The following is a 16,015-nucleotide window of genomic DNA, read 5'->3' as shown; positions in this document are numbered from 1 at the left end:
GGGAGCTGCAGGTTGGGCATGAACGGCCATGCTGAGGAAATGGCGAGGAAAAGTTTGGGAAGCACTCCTCTAACCTGTTCTTTTGCCACTGATGGCTGCTTACCTCCTCCCAAACTGGGCTGCCCAGTGCAGTAGTCTGGGAGGTGACCTTGCCTGTGAAAACTGAGGTGAAAAAGACATTGAGTACCACTAGAGACCCTAGGGCAAACTAGGCAACTGCCCAGGGCTCCACATTTTAGGGGGCTCCAAAATTTTGAACCTAGAATATAGCTCAATGTTAAAAAACTCTTTCATTGTATTGTATTGTACTGTATTGTACTATAGTATTTCACAGTATTAAGATACTTTCACAGCAGTTTCACTGAGAGGGCAAAGTAAAATTGAAATTGAAAATGTCCAACTTCCTTATAGGTCATCAAAATTAAGCCTCTAAGGGTCCCCAAATTACTCTCTTGCCTGGGGCCCCAACAACCCTAAGGCAACCACTGTGAGTACTTCAGCCTTTTTTGCATCCTCTGTCACTAGGTTGACTCCCCCATTCAGTAAGTGACCCACACTTTCCCTGATCCTCCTCTTACTACCTACATACTTGTAGAAACCCTTCATATTACCCTCTGCATCCCTTGCTAGCTGCAGCTCCAATGGCATTTGGCCTTCCTGATTTCATCCCTGCATGCCTGAGTGATACCCTTATACTCCTCCCTAGCTGGTTGTCCATGTTTCCACTTCTTATAAGCTTCCTTTTTGTGATTTAATTTACTGAAGAGTTCCCTGCTAAGCCATGCAGCACATTTGCTAGTCTTTCTGTATATTGGGATGGTTTGTTCCTGCAGTCTCAGTAAGACTTCCTTAAAGTACAGCCAGGTCTCCTGGACTCCTCTCCCTCTCCAACTGGCTTCCCAGGGGATTCTGCCCATGAGTTCCCTGAGCAAGTTGAAGTCCATGTGACAGGCCAGCTCAGGGGTGAGTAATTATTTCGTGCAGAGGACTGCTTACTGTGTTTTGGCAAGCCATTGAGGGCCACATGACAGGCAGCCAAGAGCAGATGAATATTAATTTTCTAAATTTTTTTAGGGGCCCCGCGGGCCAGATAGAATGGCCTGGCAGGCTGCATCTGGCCTGCAGGACGCATTTTCCCCACCCCTGGGCTAGCTGGTGGTGGCTTGGCTCCGAGTTTTGAAAAGTTAAAAAATGATTGGTGGGGCGGATTTCCTTTTTCCTACCAATCAGGCCCCAGAAAAGGAAAGAGCTTGCCCCCTGCAGGGGCCAGGTAGGGAAACTGGACCTGAAAGTGGACTCACTTCTTATGTTGCCTGATTGGTCCTACCAGCTACCTGGAGGGGGATAAAAGGGGCAGTGTGCCTGGCCCCGGGAAGAAGAGATACTCAAGGGATGAAGAAGAGGGGCCCTGAAGAGCTGGTGAGAACTGACCAGTGGGAGAGGAGCACTTGCCCCAGAAGAGCCCTGAAGCTGGCAGAGGGCCTGAGCTGCAGGCAGCAGCTTGGCTCAGTGGCAGTGTTGCATGGGGTGGCGTGTGCGGCAGATCTCCTGATGGGACCAAGCCCCAAGCTGCAGGTGGTGGCTCAGGCATCTGACCGCTGGCAGGGAAACCAGGAGCTCGGCATGCAGGGTAGCGTGCAGAGAACCTCCCAGCTGGGACCCCAGTAGGAGCTGCAGAGGGCAGCTCCCCTCAGCACGCAGGACAGCATGTGGCGAATCTCCAGAGGGGACTCTGGCTGCCAGGACCCCAGGCTGTGGCATGGACTTGACTACCATCTTCCCCTCCCCGGCACGTGGCCAGCACCCATGTACAGGTCGGTATATGGGGTGTCCTGGGCCCGTGCTAGGTGGCCTGGCTCGCCCAGGGCCCTCGGGCAGAAGGCAGGGGCTCTCTGGAGTGAGGGAGAGAGCCGCTTTGAGCTGTGGGTGGCAACTTGGGCTTTCCTTTCCCTGGCGTGAAGCTGGGCAGTTGGTTTGGTGTGCAGACAGCACACAGAGGATCCTGGAGGGACTAGAGCCTAGAGCCGCAGGCAGTAGTCTAGGCTTTGATAGCTCAGTGGTAGAGTTTCTATCTGCCATGTGAGTACCTTCTTTTTACTGAATCCCCTGTTGTTCTCCTGCACCCATTGCCCCCTCCCCTGCCCCCACCTGTGGGTTATATCTTTACCTGGTTCTTTCCTATTAAACCCATATATGGTTAAGTTCCAACTGGTCTTGGCTCTACTTTATAGGAGATAGGAGGGGAGTGGCTACCCCTCCCACAGCGTACTAGCATTCGCTAAATCCCTTCAATTGGAGAGGGGGTACCTTGTCTGAGTACCACCCAAGTTACATCTGCTTTTCTGAAGCCCAGGGTCCTTACTCTCCATCCTTACTTTCCTCAGGATCCTGAACTCAATCATTTCATGGTCATTCCTTGTCTAACTTATTCCTAATACTACACAATCAACCCGGTCACACAACTACAAGGCATATTGCCCAAAGACACCAAAACCACCCTAATCTGCCACAAAAAAGCAGGGGGATGATGACAATCAGTGTCCTGCTGCTGAAAGGGCTGTTACAGTACACTCCTGAGAGCGGGGTAATTTCTCTTTTGTTCTAAACCAGTGATAATCAATCAGGGTGCTGCAACACACTGGGATACCTTGAGGTCCTTTCAAGGGAGCCACAGGGTGCCACACAATGTTAGCACTGTTAGGTGTGCAAACATTGTTCACATGATAAATCCAGTGATTTCAAAAAAGAGCCCACAGTATGAAAAAAACCATTCTGACTTGTGGTCTTTCTGAGTTCTCTACAACAGAGGACTTGCTTTTTTTTTTTCTGTAGTCAAAAAAATGTGAGAACTAAAAGCTGGCATTTTCCAAGGGGTGTCTCACGTTTATTCAGAGGTGTCTCAAGATTATCTAGGGGTGGCTTGAGTCTAAAACAGGTTGAGAACCACTGTTTTAAACCTTCTTGATTTTTTTTTAATGAAAGAAAAGTTTTCTGTTTTTTTCTTTTTAATTTCCTTTGACATTGCCATAAATTTTTACCCCAAACCCGCACTATACTGAGGTGAAAAATTTCCATTGCAACAAGAAACAGGAACTTTCATGTCAGTGGGCACATTTACATGAGACACTGGCTGTGTAGTAGCCAAATCATACTGTGCAGTACCATGTCACAGCACCAACAGTGCTAATATGCAACTGTGCAGTATTATTAGGCTACTGCTCAGTAGCGTCACTTAGAAGGTGTTTGCTGGTGCTAGTACACAGTAACTCCAGGTACTGTGCATTTATTTAGTAGTTGATTATACAAGTACTAAATAAATGTGCAGTAACCACTGTGCAGTAGTGTCTCATGTAGATTGGCCCAGTGTGAAGCAAATCCAGAAAGTTGCAAAGGAAACTATAAAAATAAAAGAGAGAGGGCGGACATGTTCATATCTTTCAAAAAGCCACAGACAATTCAAAATGTTTGCTCTGCTGCTGTTTACCTCCCTACTCCTACATGGTCCTCCTCTGCCTCAAACTCAAGGTGAGTAAAAGGCTAGGACAGATGTGGGCAGCTGCGTTCAGGCTTGTGAACATCTCACCCCACTGGCACCCTGCCCTCCTCTGTGTGTGCTAATTGGGAAACAGAGAGGCCATTGCTCTAAGGAAGAACCTACAAGTGTCACAGCTAAAGTCTCTGGGTGATCTGGTTTGGTGTGCAGCCATCACCAAAGCACTTCAGCTGGTGGGACGGGCACCTTGGTTTTCAAACCTAGCCATGTCCCACTGGGGCAGGGGGCACCAGGAGTCTCCCAGACAGGGCCCGATGAAAGGGGGCTATTCTGGTAGTTAAGAGAGCAGGGGAGCAGGGGAACCAGTACACAGGCAAAGTATGGACCCTTCACCTACCCACAGGTGGGCAATCTCGGCCTCCTGTAGCCTTTCCTGTTCCTGCAGTTCATGGACTTCGGAGCCCAGTGCCTCCAGCTGCTCCTCAAGCTGTTTCTGGGAGGGAAAGAAGGAGGAACAATCTCTCATCTGGAATGCACTGGAACACTTTTTACTGCATGGCTGGGACTCTTTGTCTGGGCAGGGCTTGGGGGCACCTGTCCTGTGTTAACCCAAGGGCGGCTTGTGTGGACCTGATTTGTCATAAGGTAAAATGTGGTCACATTCACTGGAGGAATTTGTCAGTGCAATGCTCCTGAGGAGAAGGAAGAGGCAGGAGGTGGCGTGCTCTCTGCCTGCAGAGTTGGGTATTACGTCTAGGTCTGGGGTCCCTACTGTAAAAAGGGATGGTGTTAAAGTGGGAAGGGTCCGGGATGTGCTGAAAGAGGGATGCAAGGGCTGGAACAACTGCAAGGATTGCCTGAGGGAGCTTATTCAATTTATTCCCAATGAATTTAAGTGGTGACAGGATCCTGCTTTATCCACCCCCCACCCCGCTCAAGGAAGGTACGGCTGAGAGGAGAGGGCTCCGTAACTGTAGTGATAAAAGTTTTATAGTTTGGAGACAGTCTCTAATTTGGAGAAATTGGGAACTGGGAGATGGTCTTCAGTGAAGTAGCTAGTTGGTTGTTTGGAGTCAGAGAAACCAAGGGACTGAAGAGGTTTGTCTACAGCTCCACAAATAAGGGTTATTGTTAGTTCTTCTCAGTCAAGTACACCTGTGCTTATTGAACCCAGTGATCACTACAATAACTTCACAGACAAAGGCAGAGTGAGAACTGCTGGCTGGGAGCTGAGACAAATTCAGGATGGAAATAAGGGGTCAGCATTTACTAAGAAGGGTATCAGCCACTGGGAACAACTCCATTAGGTTCTCCATCATGTGGAGTCTGTGAAAATAAGATAAGTTGTGTCTGTACAAGCACCGCTCCAGCTCAGCCATCAGATGTCCAGCTGGATGCAGGGATCTCTCTGGCCTGGGCCTGGGTTACGTGGAAATATGGACAGAATGATCACTGTGGGACATTAAAATATCTATGACTGTCTACAGGGATGGATCCAGGATTTGACAGAGAGGTATGAGAGCAGCCACCCATGCTGCAGGGGTGGTGGCACCTCTGCTCCTAGCTTCTTCCCCACAACCCACCTCTGCAGGCAGACCACACTGCAGGAACTTATAGGGAGTTTTTAAAGTTCCTAAAGCAGGTAATCATCCCCGCTTTCCCCTCTGTACTTAGAGGCAACTCCACTCCCCTCCCCTCCCTTTCCATACCCTCTCCTCTAGCTGTTGCTGCTTTCCCTGCTGTCCTGGTGGCAGGGGAAGCTTCAGAGCTGCTCTTACCCACTTGACTGGACTGCACAGGGGCTGGGCTTATTTGAGAACAGTGGCAACAGCAATGAGGAAGGGGTAGATCCCCCCACACTGCCCTGTTTCCCCAGCAGTAGGCTCAGGAAGCCCATTTCCAGTGGGGCTGATGTGGGGATAGGAGGGAGAGCCTAATGCAACAACAGAGCAAGCACAAGAACGGCAAGCCCACGGCCCATCTATCCCAGCAACCTGCCTGACTGGGACAGGTACCAGATACTTTCTAAGTGGAGAGTAAGAAATAGGATATATGTTGTGTGATCCCCATCCCCTGTCAGACTCTACCTGTCACCTGCAGTCATGAGGGGAGAGATACTGTGCGATCACACCCCTGACTGCTTGATGGACTTCTCCCCAAGCCTACCTTCCCCTTTCAGAATCCAGTACTCTGTCGGTCAGCAGTAGAATACTACTGGCCCTCCACAGTGTCTGAACATGAAGTTGGGGCTAGCATCTCCAGAGCCAGGCAGCTGAGCTGTTTTGCAAGTATGGCCTCATATGGTGCAGGTCCAGGTGGCATATAGGAGATCCCTCCTTACCTTTCTATTGCCCTCCAGTGTGAGTGTCCCTGGGCTATACCTCTCTGTAAGAATAAAGGACCCCAAGATCCATCTGGGAGGGGGCAGGGCGTTTTCACTGCAGCCTCCTGTGCTGTGTGGCACCCATCTGTCTGAGTGGGGCTGCATCCTGTGCTGTTGTTCACTCACCTTGTAGCTGCACATAGCATCCTGAAGGGATGAGAAGCTGTGGCCAGCATGCCCAGGGGTGCCCACACAGACATGGCAGATGGGGGACTCATGGCTGAGGCAGAAGAGGCTGATGGGCTCCCTATGCTCCTTGCAGCTCTGGTCCTTCAGCTCCCCCATTGGTCACTGCTGATAGCCTTGGGCTCTGCTCACCAGGTTGGACAGTGCCCGGCTGGATGCCAGCCGGGGCTCCAAGTAGACAGTGCGGCACTGGGGGCAGGAAAATGGCCCTTCTGTTAAGGGTGTCCAGCACTGGGTGATGCAGTCCCGACAGAAGTGGTGGCCACACTCCAGCAGCACTGGCTCTGCCAGGAGCTCCAGGCACACAGGGCAGGTCAGCTCTGCCAACAGGTCCTCTAATGATGCCATGGTAGGTGCTGCTGTGGGAATCAGATTGATAAGTGGGACTTCCACAGCCTGGGCACCCTGGAGCACCCAGCACTTCTGAAGCAAATGGCAGGTGGGTCTGCTCTGCGCCTGGGGACAAAGAGACACAGGTTGGAAGAGACATGGGTTGGATCACACCTTGGTGGGAACTTGCCATGGGCACTGTGCCAGGCCAATCCAGCCCTGGATGCTCCACTTGCTAAACAGCACACCATGGGCAGGGGACCCACAAGCATGGGGGTCTTGCCTTGTTTCTACCTTGCCTCTGGGAGGCCCTGCAACTCATCTTAACATTGGCTGGTACTGGACAGGCTGTGAGCAGAGGGAATAATTTGGTGAGATCTAGTACTGTAGTACCACTTGCCTGCAACATCATCATCACTATGGCCATAGTCCCACGGCATTGCAGCCATGTACTCCACCCCACAGTAATCAGCTGTACAGTATCCATGACATGGCACATCAACGCATTGTATCCCACCCATGACCCTGCACCACACACCCTGGCACCCATCCTGTAGCACCTATTTCCTTGCACCCTAATCTTACAGCACCCAGGGCTTTACATTCCAACTCAATGCACCCCACCTCTGCAGCACCATGGCTTTTTCCCCATCCCATTGCACCCAACTCTGCAGCATCCATTGCCTGACCACATGTTGTGCTCATGTTCCCTGCCCTCCTACCTCTGCATCTGTAGGAGTCAGCACTCAGCACAGAACAGCCCAATGTTTCTCCATGGTCTGCTAATACATGCTATATGTGACTGTGATCCCAGCCCAGCTATGGGTGGGGACAGGGGGTGTCCAGTCACTGTAGCACAAGAGATTCCAGGTAGAACCAGCTTTGCTAGCAAGACTGGATGGGCTCGCCCAGCCATACCCAAGGGCACAGAGCATGTGGAGTGGCTCAGAGCCCCCAGGGGAGGCCAGCCCTGCCGTGTCTGTCACATATAAACCCATACTCCTCTCAACTTCCAGTGGGGCACTTTACTTTTATAACAGAGTTTCTTTCTAACTTGATAGTTCCAGGGTGACTGGATAATTTTGTTTGAAGGGGTATTTTACCTTATAAGGAAAATCATATGAATGTGAAAACAGGGTCCACAAAGATTGCTGTCTTTTCTAAATTTGTGACTCAATGGTGTCATATTTGGGGTGTTATGCCTAGTGTTTCAGGCAGACAAAGCCCCCAGCTTTTCTCAAAAAGCTTGTAATAGTTTTGTTATTAATGATGTTTATAGTTTTGGTGTTAGTTGACCTATTCACTTCTGCAATAAAGCATGTACTCTATACTTTCAACAAGTTAAAACCAGTTTGCACAATAACCCTTCTCTTATCAAAGAGAAATAGATTTGCTTACACAGGATAAACCTCACTCATGCTAAGGCCTAAAACCTCATAACAACACCTTATAGGCAGACCAGGCTGGGTCAAGGAGATATATCAGTTTGATGGTGCATGACTGGACCAGGGACATGAGGAGGCTTCTAGAGGTGAAGCCTGGTATCTCCTGCTGCAAGGCCAGGTTGTGGACCAGGGACTCCTGCAGCAGGCTTGGAGATTGCAGGTGCCTGGCCTGGGGTCTCAGGTAGAAGGAGGGTTAGTTTAGGCCTTCTGTCCAGGCAAGCCTACAGCAGAAGGGTGGGATGGCATCCTAAACAAAGTGATCAGGACACAAAGGGAGAAGTTCTCAATCAAGGCCTTCCACCTGATGCAGCAATACAGGCCAGTCTTTACCAGGCATTGGCAATGTGTAGGGGGTGCACGCGGATGCACGTGCACCCCCTGAGATTGGCTGTGCCTCCCCTAAGAGAAGTGCTAGCGGCACTTCTGGGTTTGCTGGTGGCACTTCTGGTTTTGCCACTGGCACTAATGCTATCCGTGGAGATTGGCCGCTGGGGGACCCCCCTCCCAGTTGGTGATCGGCTGCTGGTGCCCCCCGCCCAGTATTAGGAGGCACTAGTCACCCATGTTACCAGGAAAAACGTTCACCAGCAAAGAGAAGGTGCTGACAGCTCGCACATGGAAGGCAGTCACCCTACTCACCAGCTCAATCAGGCCCTGAACTCTGTGACTTTTGGCCAGGTGGAGGACAGCCCACTGAAGCCAGTGGTGTCCATCCTAGAAAAAATCCATGAGGAGCTTCTAGAGCAGGGGTAGGCAATTATTTTGGCTGGAGTGCTACTTCATGTGTTTTGGTGAGTTGTCGAGGGCCACAAGGGTAGCCCTGCCCCTTGATAGGTGCCCCAAAGCCCTTGATATTACCACCTAGAAGGTGGTAAGACAGCTTACTGCATTTGCTACACTCTGAAACCTAATGATTTATTAACTGTCTAAATCTATCATTATATTTTCTAATAAATGGTTGAGTTGACCTAGCACTCTGAACTCTCTCCTTCACCTTGGCTTCCCATCCTTTGTGGGGAGAAAGGATGCAGGGTTATAACAGGGAGATAAAAAACCAGGTAGTTGAGAACTACTTTTGGGAGAATGAGAGGGAGGAGAGCAGAAACATTCCCCCTGACCCAAAGAAATGGGGAGTATCTCCTGAGATCTAAACCTGCCCAAGGCCCCTGGACAGGGAACCCCTTAAAGAGGATAAGAAGGAACATAGGACCCTTAGGTGATTTAAAATCCTTTTCCCTTATTATGCTGTGTGTATCAGGGCACTGGGGTGTATCTGCTCCTTCAAGGAAGCTAGTAGCTCGGTAGTAGGGCCACTTACGGTTCTTGATTGACTCACAGATTTGGAATTGATTTGGATTGGAACACGAAACGTTCTCTTAAAAGAGAAAAAAGAGCTCCTGGCAGCAGGGCTTCTGAAGGGACTGGAGTTGATCTAAACAACTCTGAAGGCCTAGGAGCAAAGGCAAGTCCCCAGGGCAGAGAAAGACTGAGTTTTACAGGCATGTGGTTTTTGTTTTATTTTGAACCCACAGAGTCCAGGCTCCGGGGAAGGGCTAAGCTGGATCAGAGGGTCCCTGTGCCCAGAGAAGGGGTAGTGTGTGGGGCCAGAGGTCTAGGAGCCCAGAGAAGGGGAGGGGTGCAGGGCCAGAGGGGTCCAAAGGCCCAAGAGGGCCGAGTGTGTGAAAAGGTATCATTGGAGACAGAAAACACTTGTGAGGCTTGGGGCGTGCTGCAGGGGAGGTATGGAGCAATGCAAGGAGTCCTTAAGGTAAGAGATGCCGGGCAGGGTTATAAACAGCCTGAGAGGGCCTGCTAGGTTGGGGCACAGGACAGTGACTGAGGGGACCCAGGAGAGGCCCAGTGGGGATCGACCCAGGCTCAGGCTCACACAGAGCCCACAGGCAGCCTCCCGTTTATAACCTTCAATAAGAGAAAGGCATGGTGGGCAAGATTCAAGGGAAGGGCTGCGACCCAGCATGAGCCAGACAGGGGTTGCGTGGCCACCAGGGGGCATCATGGCTGCCCCATGGCCACAGCCTTGCTATGCTGCATTTCAAACAAAAGCGTTAAACAAGGGCCATATGGTTAAGGGCATGGAGGATAGGCCCTATGAAGTGAGACTCCAGGAACTGGGCCTCTTCAGTCTGAGTAAGAGAAGGCTGAGAGGTGACTTGATAGCTGTCTACAAGTATGTCAGTGGGGAGCATCAAGAACTAGGACAGCAACTCTTCAGGAGGGCAGGAGGACAAGGACCAATGGGCATAAACTAATAGAGGGTAAATTCAGGCTGGACATAAGGAAACACTTCTTCTCTGTAAGGGTCACCAGAATCTGGAACACACTTCCAGCAGAGGTGGTGCAGTCACCCTCCTTGGAGGTGTTTAAGAGGAGGCTGGACAGGCACCTTGCTGAGCTCATCTGAGCCCAATAACTTTCTTCCCATGGCAGCAGACCAGACTTGATGATCTTACAGGTCCCTTCTGGTTCCATGTTTCTATAATTCTAACAATCCTTGGGGGTCATTGCTGAGGGCCTCAGATGTAATAAGCACAGGTATTGACCTTGGCTATCCTTGGAGGTGAGAAAAGCAGAGAAACCTGACTCTGGGATTAGAATGGAGCAGCCGGGGCTGGAATATAGCCCGTTCCAGAGCAACTGAGAACTCCCCTTGCCTGAACAGGTGCTTCCTGACATTTCTGAATCTTTGCATCCTGTGGTGACTGGGACACATGGCTCTTCCTCCCATTGCTCCGTGCAGGAAAGCAGGTTGGGTCTGGGAATGGGGAGTCCTGGCCATGAGAGACAAGTGGAAGGGTCAGGGTCAGAGTTAGGGTCCTGGTAAGACAGTGGGTTGCTGTGCAGCCCTCCCAGGCCAGGCAGGGCCAATCTGTGGGTTGCTCCTCCAGGCAGCAGCTTGTACTCTTGTGATGTTAGCCCCTACATCTCCCCCATGCCATCCTCATTCCTCCTGCCCAGATGACATCCCCCAGGGACTGGCAGCTGGGCTCAGAACCCAGGCATCCATCCAGGCATCTGGGCGGAGGGAAAGGCACAGGAAGATCTCTCTGCTATTGCCAGCTCCGGGCCCTGCTCTCGCTGTTTAACCCCCTTTAGGCATGGAGAGGACTGAAGGCTGGCAGGATGGGATGGAGTGGGGTTGTGCTGAACTGACAAGTAAGGAGGTGGGGGGCGGGGCATGGCTTATTGCAGCCCAGCTAGGACACAGCCCAGGCATCCAGGTGTCCAGCTATAACTCATCAGACCCCACTCCTCTCCCAGAGCTGGAAGAGAACCCAGGTGTCCTAACTCCCAGCCCCCGATCTAACCCAGCAGACCCCACTTCCCTCCCAGAGCTGGGGGGTAGATGGAGGTGGGGTCAGGAGGTGGAATGGAGTCTTGGCAGAGGATAACAGAGCACATGAGGTGCAGGGGGTGCTGATGTCCAAGCAGAGGTCATGTCAGCACAGTGCAGAAGCAGGTTATAAAAGGCCCAGGGCAGGGTCCAGCTCTGGGGTCCCCAGGGGTGGGGTTGGTGTGATCCACCTGCTGCAGAGCTGAGGCAGAGTCACTCTGTACAGCAGCAGGTGCACAGGGCAAGATCTGCTCCCACAGTGCAGGGGGGCAAGCCTTCTGCACCCAGATTGGATTGTGTCAGTTGATTGTGCAGGAAGGAGGAGCCCTGCAGCTGGGATGAGGCCAGCACTAAGCGTCCCCACATCCAGAAGTATCCATCAGTCTGTTCAATGCCCAATGCAGGGACAGAGCTCCAGACCCATTAGCTGTCAGATCCTCCCACAATGAAGACCATAGGAACCAACCCTTCCCCCAGTGCCATGAATGCAGCAGCTGGAGCCAGTACAAGTGCTTTTCACCATCTTCTTTATTCCAGAGCAGTTAGGAACAGACACCTTTCTTCTCAACACCTCACACTGGCTATGAATACCTCACTGCATTGGGGGAGTACCACCTGTTATATCTGGAGATACTCAAGATGCATAGGAGGCATGTCCGTGGATTTCTCCCCAATGGACAGACTTGGCCACTCCCCTATTGATCTTCAGAGGGGAAGGGGGATCCACAGATTTTTTTGAACTATGTTAATATGGGGGGGTTGTATGGGCTCAGCTGGTAGAAAAAGGGAGTTGACTGGGAGGGGTCTCATGGAGTAGACATGGGTGGTGCACATACTGAGAAGTACAGAAATAAGTCCCCATCAGGGGCCTAGGAAACAGGACAGTGGAAGGGCAAAGGGCACCAGAGGATAGAAGGGGTCTCACTCATCGGAGCTATTAGGGCTGCAGTGGGCAGACTGGTGGCTCAGGAACAAATCCCCATAGGGCCGGGGTGAGGCAAAGGCCTGGCTAGGCCGGGTTGTAGGTAGGCCAAGTGCTCCCCCAGCTGCAGCAGTAGTGGTCACCACAGTGGTGACGCCTCCATGGTCCCTCTGCTGCTGCTCCTCCTCCTCCTGGGCACGACGGAGGAAGGCTTGGAAGTTGGTGGCAGCTGAGTCATCCGGCAGGCCCTGGGGCATTTGCCCATCGCCAGGACGACAGACCTCGAACCGCACCCAGCGGTAGGCACTGCACTTGCGGGCCCCAGGGCAGCTCTGGATAAGGTTATGCACAGCTGGGTGTGAAAACCCAAAGAAGTCGGCCCCAGCTGATTCTAGCTCGGGGTAGGGCCGGCCTCGGGCAGCCCCAATGGCTGCCAGCAGCTGGGCGTGGCAGGCATCAGCTGTGGGGCCTGCCAGGGCACTACCAGGCTCATCCTCAGGCACAATCTCAAAGCGGGGGCCAGTCCCACCATCCTTGATCTGGCAAGTGTAGAGGCAGCGCTGGTCAGGGCGCCGCATACTGGCATATACCCGGGTGCTGCAGAACCCCACTGGGTAGATGGCTCCCTCGTCGTGGAAGCCTGGCCGGTCAGACACAATCTCCCCTAGGCTGTAGATTGTCAGCCCACCCAGAGTGATAGGGAACACCGGCCGCCCTGAAGAGTCCAGTGGCACAGGCTGGACCAGCCGCCGGACCCCCCTATCAGGTGCTGCTCCCCGCCGCTTGGAAGCACGGCGTAGTGCCTCTGCCCGCCCATTCTCTTTACCCTTCTTGGGGCGCTTCCCTGTGGCTGGTGTCTCATCCGGGCCAGGTGCGGGTGCCGTGCTGTACCCTGGTGGGCCACCCCCTGTTGGTGTCGTAGTCGGGTTGGTGGAACTAAGGCCCTCCTCCTCGGCTGTGAGGGCCTGGAGCTGGAGCAGCTTGGTAAGGAGGAAACGCCGCTCTTCCTTCACATGCAGGAACTTCTCTTCCAGCCGGGCAATCTCATCACACAGTGCTGCATTTTCGAACACCATGGCCTTGGCTGCCCGGCGTAGCCGGCTGTACTTCAGCCGGTACTTCTCGTTCTGGCTCTTCCTCGACACTTTCGTCATCACCCCAACGAAAGCCTGCCCTTGTGCTCTCTGGGACCTGAGGGAACCACAGAATTGACAGATGTCTTGGCACCTACTGGAGCAAAGAGACCAGACAAAGCAGTTACAGCTATAGGCCCAGGCCTCTGAGGCCTGCCATGACCCAAATAGAGACCCCTGTCCAGCAATCTTCAGGGATTCCTCCATCCACTCACAACAGATCTCATACAAAGAGCTGTCTCTAAAGAGACAGATGCCAAGCTGTGGCCCAGGGATACTTCTTCCCAATGACTGACTCTTCCCACCCTCTGTTTCATAGACATAGATTTCATAGACATTAGGGCTGGAAGGGACCTCGGGAGATCATCGACCACTAGCTCCAGATTTCCAGGCTGGATTTGTTTCTTTTCAGCTCAAAGTCAGTGGGTCTCACTTTGCCTTGGTCTGGTAGACCTGTGGCTCTCAACCAAGGAGTCTCAAAATGCTGTGAACAAATATGAAAGGGAACGATGCATAGCTCCCTACCCCATGGTGTCAGGCAGTTAGTTGGGCTGAAATACTATGTTGCTCTGCACCCACTACCTTCCCAGAGGGAGCCAGTGTGTCTCCTTCAACCGGGCATCTCACTGCACAGCATTGCCTTTGGAAACACCATAGTCTTGGACATCTGGTGCAGCTGGCTGTATAGGTTGTGCCCACCTCTCTGATTCAGAGCTGCTCTGCAGTGCTGTGAGCACAAATAATCAACTTGTGTGAAGCCTAGTGTTAATGCGTCCATACTGCACCTGGTTGGGGAAATATATGCATGCAAGAGCCAGCTCTGGAAACTGTGCACAGCACTGTGTTGCATTGAGAGTGCTGGGGCTAACAGAGCTGGATTACAGGGACTGGGAATAGTCAGTCATTGGAAACAAGGATCCCTGGGCCACTGCTTGGCATCTGTCTCTGTGGGGACATCTTTTGTATGACCTCTGGTGTGGGTGGCTTGAGCTAGTGGAATCTCCATCCTTGGAGGCTTTTAAGGCCCAGCTTGAGAAAGTCCCAGCTGGAACGGTCTAGTTGGGGATGGTCCTTTTCTGAGCGGGGGTTGGACTCTCAAACTTTTTTGTTCCAGGACCCATTTGTAAACATTGATGGCCAGTCCCAACCCAGTGCCCCTCACTCCTGACCCACTTCCCCCTGCCACCCCAGTGTGTGGGGCAGACTGGGGTGCGTGTGGGGCATGGGAGGCCCCAAGCAGTCCCTTGCAAGTTGGAGCTCTGCCAGCCTGCAAGGGAAATGACAGTGTTGCCCATGTTTTTCTCCTTTAAAGAAGAATCCATTTTTAAAGTTTGTTCGTGATCCTTTCATATATTCTTGTGACCCACGGGTTGAGAAACGCTGGACTAGGTGACCTCCTGAGGTCCCTTCCAACTCCAATTTTCTATGATTTCTGCTCCTCAGTTACTGCCTGGCATGTGTAGGGAGCACAAAAGCAAATTCATCTCCAGTTCCCAAAAGAACCAACCTATCAGGGCAGCCTGGAAGGCGGAGACCCACCCTGTTGGTGCAGCAAGGACCTGTCACCCACTCACCTCGGCCCCAACGCCGCCGGGGTGCAGACTACCTGCAGACCCTACATGGCAGCTGTGGGGATTCAGTAGGGAGAATCAGCTGCCCTGATTTAACTTGTTCCGCTTCGGGTCTCCAACCAGTGCACAGCTCACAAAGGAGCCCATCTTAAGGCCAAAGAAGAGCATCCTTCGTGGCTGGGAGAGGGGGTGAGCAAGCGGGGCTTGCTCCACTCCCTGCTTTTCTTTCAATAAATACCCTGTTTTATATTTTAACCTGTACTTTTGCCTCCTTGTGCGGCTCAGCTTCAGGGAAAGTTAAGCTGCCCATCTCCACATGCTGAGAAGGAGCCTAATACTAACCCAACCCTACTTGCTCACCACCGGGGCGGGTTCAGGTCCTAAATGTGGCCCCATTGCCATGCAAGAACTCTGAACGAGCGCCGTGGGCGGCTGAAGGGCCTTGGGCAGGTGACACGGCTTGATGCCCCACTTGGACATGGGGGGCGCCGGGACCCTGCTGCAGGCAGCTGCACAGAGCTCGGTCCTCGGGCCGGGGGCAGGTAGGGAACCCCGCCGCCCCTCCCCCCCCGTACTCACCGCTCTTAGGTTGTGTGGCCGCAATCCGCAGAGTCAGGCGCATGCGCATGCGCGGTGCCACCAGCCGGCTCCGCCCTCCTATGCCAGGAAGTGCTGCCTGCTCCGCCCGCGTCACCCATCCCCGGCGCAGCTGTGGGTCCGGCGGGGCCGCCTTGAAGGCCTCTCGCTCCGCCTGGGCCGCTTGTTGCGACGTGGAGCCCGAGACCCTGCGTTGAGCCAAAAGGCCTTCGCTCGGGGATGCAGATCCGGCCTCCCAAGGGTGCTGCCGGGCGGTGCCAGCGGTGGGAGCCCAGAGACAGGAATCCCTAGCGGGGGCGGAAACCCTTGGGACCCGACGTGGCCTTTCTGAGTCTTTGCCACAGAAGAGTTGCCCGATTATTTTTCTGGGGTCCAAAAAAAAAGTGAAAACCAAGTTGACGTTTTGCAAGGGGTGCTTCGAGTCTGAAGAGGTTGAGAGCCACTGCCTTAGCTTGACAGAGGGATGTCACTCTGCAAGCACAACATGTGGGAGGCAGACTGTACACCAGGGGTCAGCAGCGTTTTTGGGCAGAAACACCTGCACACTTGGCTTGTAAGATGTTGACGTGCCCGGGGCCAACGGTGGGGGAGCGACAAGGGGCC

The 16,015-nt window shown here is 52.8% G+C and overlaps 2 protein-coding genes across 2 annotated transcripts in view; both read right to left on the bottom strand.

Moving 5' to 3' along the window:
- The window catches only part of LOC109306968 (E3 ubiquitin-protein ligase TRIM39-like), a 16,411-nt gene extending 9,992 nt beyond the window's left edge, over window positions 1–6,419 (bottom strand). The window contains exons 1-2 of the mRNA XM_019530593.1: window positions 6,195–6,419; window positions 3,891–3,986 (exon numbers count right to left, since the gene is read on the bottom strand). Of these exons, the coding sequence (XP_019386138.1) occupies window positions 3,891–3,986; window positions 6,195–6,410 (312 nt within the window). The 5' untranslated portion in view covers window positions 6,411–6,419. The remainder of the gene's footprint in view (window positions 1–3,890; window positions 3,987–6,194) is intronic.
- A 5,280-nt stretch (window positions 6,420–11,699) lies between these two features.
- TBRG1 (transforming growth factor beta regulator 1) lies at window positions 11,700–15,463 on the bottom strand. Its single transcript, XM_019531009.1, has 2 exons — window positions 15,395–15,463; window positions 11,700–13,341 (listed from the first exon to the last, which is right to left on the bottom strand). The coding sequence occupies exon 2, from the start codon at window positions 13,263–13,265 to the stop codon at window positions 12,111–12,113; it is 1,155 nt and encodes a 384-aa protein (XP_019386554.1). The 5' UTR covers window positions 13,266–13,341; window positions 15,395–15,463; the 3' UTR covers window positions 11,700–12,110.
- Between the last annotated feature and the right edge of the window lie 552 nt (window positions 15,464–16,015).

Source organism: Crocodylus porosus, unplaced genomic scaffold, assembly GCF_001723895.1.
Source record: "Crocodylus porosus isolate Cpor-Errol unplaced genomic scaffold, CroPor_comp1, whole genome shotgun sequence".
Lineage (NCBI taxonomy): Eukaryota > Metazoa > Chordata > Crocodylia > Crocodylidae > Crocodylus > Crocodylus porosus.
Note: the sequence above shows the minus strand (reverse complement) of the source record. Positions and strands in the feature narration are given on the sequence as shown.